General features: G+C 68.2%; 1 protein-coding gene across 1 annotated transcript in view; it reads left to right on the top strand.

Annotated features, from left to right (window-relative positions):
* The window catches only part of PPP1R13L (protein phosphatase 1 regulatory subunit 13 like), a gene marked incomplete at its 3' end in the record, with an annotated part of 12,928 nt that extends 7,940 nt beyond the window's left edge, over positions 1-4,988 (top strand). Inside the window, exons 6-11 of the mRNA XM_014960948.1 lie at positions 60-133; positions 475-603; positions 782-1,281; positions 3,105-3,242; positions 4,136-4,269; positions 4,784-4,988. Coding sequence (XP_014816434.1) covers positions 60-133; positions 475-603; positions 782-1,281; positions 3,105-3,242; positions 4,136-4,269; positions 4,784-4,988 — 1,180 coding nt within the window. The remainder of the gene's footprint in view (positions 1-59; positions 134-474; positions 604-781; positions 1,282-3,104; positions 3,243-4,135; positions 4,270-4,783) is intronic.
* Between the last annotated feature and the right edge of the window lie 105 nt (positions 4,989-5,093).

Below are 5,093 nucleotides of genomic sequence, written 5' to 3' on the forward strand. Positions count from 1 at the left end.
GCTTTTTGGGAGCAGGGGGTCGGCGGCCCCCGGGGGCTTCCCCTGGTCCCTTCCGCCAGCCCCCGCGCACCCCAAAAGCAGACCCAGCTCCCGGCGCTGCCCCAGGCCCCCTCGGCGCCGCCCGGGGGTGAAGGTGAGGTGCCCCATGGGGTGGGGGGCCAGAGGGGTCCAGGGTGGGGAGACATAGAGGTTATTGGGGAGGGGGAGAGTGTTTGTGGGGCTGGAGTGGGCAGCAGGATATGGGGTATGGTATATGGGGGTGATGGGGGGCTGCAGCGTGCTGAGTCGGGATGGGGGGGGTGGTGTTTAGAGGGGTCTGTGGGGCGCGGGGGGGCTGAATCCATCTGGAGTGGGGGGGTCCCTGGGGCTCAGGTGTGCTGACTCACACGGAGTGGGGTGTCTGTGGGTCCGGGGTGTGCTGACCCACCCAGGGTGCGTGGTTGTGGGTCTGGGGTGTGCTGTGCTCCCACCCAGGGCAGGGGGTCCGTGGGGCTGGGGTGCTGGAGCGCCCTGACCCCAGCTCCCTCACAGGATCTGGGCGCCCTGCGCCCCCCGAGCCCGTCCTGCCGGAGGGAGAGCCAGAGCTGGAGCGGCTGCTGCAGGGTGGGGAGACGGAGGGGCTTCTGTGGGGCGCGGGGGTGCTGAACCCATCTGGAGTGGGGGGGTCCCTGGGGCTCAGGTGTGCTGACTCACACGGAGTGGGGTGTCTGTGGGTCCGGGGTGTGCTGACCCACCCAGGGTGCGTGGTTGTGGGTCTGGGGTGTGCTGTGCTCCCACCCAGGGCAGGGGGTCCGTGGGGCTGGGGTGCTGGAGCGCCCTGACCCCAGCTCCCTCACAGGATCTGGGCGCCCTGCGCCCCCCGAGCCCGTCCTGCCGGAGGGAGAGCCAGAGCTGGAGCGGCTGCTGCAGGGTGGGGAGACGGAGGTGCTGGAGCGGCCGCTCAGCCCCACGCGGCTCCAGCCCGTGCTGCCCCCCGAGGCGCAGCGGGTCCCCGAGTTCGAGGAGGTGGCGCGGGTGCTGGCCGAGATGCCGCGACCCCTCAAGCGCCGCGGCTCCATGGAGCAGTGCCCGGGGCCGGCCCTGCCGCCCACTCGCACCCGCCAGTACCAGCAGCTCATCACCCGCCTCCTGCACCGGCCGCCCCGCCGCGAGGAGACCCCGGCCCCCGGTGACACCGGCACCTCATCTGACCTGCCGCCCCCCACTCCGGTGACCCCTGAGGCCCGGCCACCTCGCCACAGCCCTCCACCGCAGTCCCCCAGCAGCCCCGTGCCCACCCTGGTAAGTGTCTGGGGTCCCCTGGGGTGCCAGGGTGTCCCTTGGAGCCCCCTGGGGTGCCACGTGTCCCTTGGAGCCCCCCGAGGTGCCACGTGGTGCCTGGTGTCCCTCAGAGCCCCCTGGGTCGCCATGGTGTCCCTTGGAGCCCCCTGAGGTGCCATGTGTCCCTTGGAGCCCCCCGAGGTGCCACGTGGTGCCTGGTGTCCGTTGGAGCCCCTAGGGGTGCCATGGTGTCCCTTAGAGCTCCCTGAGGTGCCACGTGTCCCTTGGAGCCCCCAGGGGTGCCGTGGTGTCCCTTAGAGCCCCCTGAGGTGCCACGTGTCCCTTGGAGCCCCCCGAGATGCCACATGGTGCCTGGTGTCCCTTGGAGCCCTCTGGGCTGCCAGGCAGTGCCTGGTGTGTCCCTGAATGTCCCCAGAGGTGCTATGCAGTGCCTGGTGTCCCTTGGAGCCTCCCAGGATGCCACAGAGTGTCCTGGTGTCCCTTGGAGCCCCCTAGGGTGCCACGTGGTGCCTGGTGTCCCTCAGAGCCCCCTGGGGTGCCATGGTGTCCCTTGGAGCCCCCTGAGGTGCCACGTGTCCCTTGGAGCCCCCCAAGATGCCACATGGTGCCACGTGTCCCTTGGAGCCCCCGAGATGCCACATGGTGCCTGGTGTCCCTTGGAGCCCCCTGGGGTGCCATGAAGTCCCTTGGAGCCCCCCGAGATGCCACATGGTGCCTGGTGTCCCTTGGAGCCCTCTGGGCTGCCAGGCAGTGGTTGGTGTCCCTGAATGTCCCCAGAGGTGCTATGCAGTGCCTGGTGTCCCTTGGAGCCTCCCAGGAATCCACAGAGTGTCCTGGTGTCCCTTGGAGCCCCCTAGGGTGCCACGTGGTGCCTGGTGTCCCTCAGAGCCCCCTGGGGTGCCATGGTGTCCTTTGGAGCCCCCCGAGGTGCCACATGGTGCCTAGTGTCCCTTGGAGCCCCCTAGGGTGCCACGTGGTGCCTGGTGTCCCTCAGAGCCCCCTGGGGTGCCATGGTGTCCCTTGGAGCCCCTCGAGGTGCCACGTGGTGCCTAATGGTCCTTGGAGCCCCCTAGGGTGCCACGTGGTGCCTGGTATCCCCTAGAGCCCCCTGGGGTGCCATGTGTCCCTTGGAGCCCCCCGAGATGCCACATGGTGCCTGGTGTCCCTTGGAGCCCCCCGAGGTGCCACGTGGTGCCTGGTGTCCGTTGGAGCCCCTAGGGGTGCCATGGTGTCCCTTAGAGCTCCCTGAGGTGCCACGTGTCCCTTGGAGCCCCCCGAGATGCCACATGGTGCCTGGTGTCCCTTGGAGCCCTCTGGGCTGCCAGGCAGTGCCTGGTGTGTCCCTGAATGTCCCCAGAGGTGCTATGCAGTGCCTGGTGTCCCTTGGAGCCTCCCAGGATGCCACACAGTGTCCTGGTGTCCGTTGGAGCCCCCCTGGGGTGCCATGGTGTCCCTTGGAGCCCCCTGGGGTGCCAGGTGTCCCCAAGGCTTCCCCTGGTGTCCCTAGAGATGGCAAACTGTGCCTCGTGCCACTAGACAGGCCCTGCAAGTGTCCCTGTTGTCCCCCTGGGGACACTGTGGTGCCAACCAGTGTCCCAAAGTCCCTCAGGTGCCACAGAACAGCAAGTGCCCCAGGAGGTGTCCCCAAGGTCCCCCAGATGCCACAGAGAGCCAGGTGCCCTGGGAGGTGTCCCCCAGGTCCCCCGAGTGCTGTATAGTGCCGGGTGTCCCAGGAGGGGTTCCCAGGGTCCCCCCAGGTGCCGTAGGGTGCCGGGTGCCCTGGGAGGTGTCCCCAGGATTCCCTGACCCCCTGGCTGCCGCAGGAGCGGCGCTCGGCCCTGCGCGACCCCTCCTCGCCCCGCAGGCGCCCCGGGGCCCGCGTGCGCCTCAACCCCCTGGTGCTGCTGCTGGATGCGGCCCTGACCGGGGAGCTGGACGTGGTGCAGCAGGCGGTGGCTGAGGTGGGACATGGGGAAGGGGACAGAGGGTGGCAGGGACAAGGGCTGGGGTGGTGAGGTCTGGGGACAGTGGGGACAAGGGACAGGGTGGTGAGGAACAGGTGGTGAGGAACAGGGTGGCAGGGTCAAGGGCCAGGGTGGTGAGGTCTGGGGACAGTGGGGACAATGGGGACAGGGTGGTGAGGAACAGGGTGGCAGGGTGAAGGGCTGGGGTGGTGAGGTCTGGGGACAGTGGGGACAATGGGGACAGGGTGGCAGGGTGAAGGGCTGGGGTGGTGAGGTCTGGGGACAGTGGGGACAATGGGGACAGGGTGGCAGGGTGAAGGGCTGGGGTGGTGAGGTCTGGGGACAGTGGGGACAATGGGGACAGGGTGGCAGGGTGAAGGGCTGGGGTGGTGAGGTCTGGGGACAGTGGGGACAATGGGGACAGGGTGGCAGGGTGAAGGGCTGGGGTGGTGAGGTCTGGGGACAGTGGGGACAATGGGGACAGGGTGGTGAGGAACAGGGTGGCAGGGTCAAGGGCCGGGGTGGTGAGGTCTGGGGACAGTGGGGACAATGGGGACAGGGTGGCAGGGTCAAGGGCCGGGGTGGTGAGGTCTGGGGACAGTGGGGACAATGGGGACAGGGTGACAGGGTCAAGGGCCGGGGTGGTGAGGTCTGGGGACAGTGGGGACAATGGGGACAGGGTGGCAGGGTGAAGGGCCAGGGTGGTGAGGTCTGGGGACAGTGGGGACAGGGTGGCAAGGGCTGCAGGACGGTGGGGACAAGGCGATGGGGGACAGTGTGACAAGGAGAACAAGATGCCTGGTTCTCAGGGGGGGCAGGGGCTGGGGGTGGCAGTGGGGTGCTGGGGGGGCAGAGGGCGGCAGTGTGGGGACTGACATGCGTGTCCCCAGCTGAACGACCCCAGCCAGCCCAACGACGAGGGCATCACGGCGCTGCATAACGCCATCTGCGGCGCCAACTACAGCATCGTCGACTTCCTCATCGCCAGCGGGGCCAACGTCAACTCCCCCGACAGCCACGGCTGGTGGGACGGGGACCCACTGACATGGGGGTGGGGGGACAGGGGTGGGGCCTGGGGACCCCATAGACATGGAAGGGACACCTGGGACCCCTTACAGCCAGAGGGGATGGAGACAGGCACCCCCAAGGACCCCAGCCCCGCTATGGGGAACAGGGAGGGGGACCCCAATAACTCCCCAGAGCCTGGGGGAATGGGAACAGGGACTCCCAGTAACACCCCTGGGTGAGCAAGGACAGGGATGGGGACCCCAGTTATCCCCAACAGCCCGGAATGACCGGGGACAGGGAGCTCAATAATCCTTGTCAGCCTCCAGTCACGGGGACCCCCGTAGTCCCCCGACAGCCCTTGGTGATTTGGGACAGGGAGGGATGGGGGGACCCCCCTGTCACTGTGGGATGTGGGGAGGCACAGGGGCTGTCTTGACCTGGGACACTGGGGGGTGTTGGTATGGGGACAGGGAGCCCATCCTCTGCCCCCAAAAACCCCCAAAATTCCACCCCTATCCTGCCGATGCCAGGACGCCGCTGCACTGTGCGGCCTCGTGCAACGACACGGGGGTGTGCGTGGCCTTGGTGCGCCACGGGGCCGCCATCTTCGCCACCACCACCAGCGACGGCAGCCTGGCCGTGGAGAAGTGCGACCCGTACCGGGAGGGCTACACCGACTGCTACAACTACCTTACTGGTACCAGGGCACTGGGAGTGTGTGGGTACCGGGTGGGGGTACAGGTGCTGGGGGGGGGTACTGGGCAGATATGGTTACTGGGAGGGTATTGGTACTGGGAGGGGGGTACTGGGATATATGGGCATTGGGAGGGGATTTTGGGG

Source organism: Calidris pugnax, unplaced genomic scaffold (assembly GCF_001431845.1).
Source record: "Calidris pugnax isolate Ruff unplaced genomic scaffold, ASM143184v1 scaffold535, whole genome shotgun sequence".
Taxonomy (NCBI): Eukaryota; Metazoa; Chordata; class Aves; order Charadriiformes; family Scolopacidae; genus Calidris; species Calidris pugnax.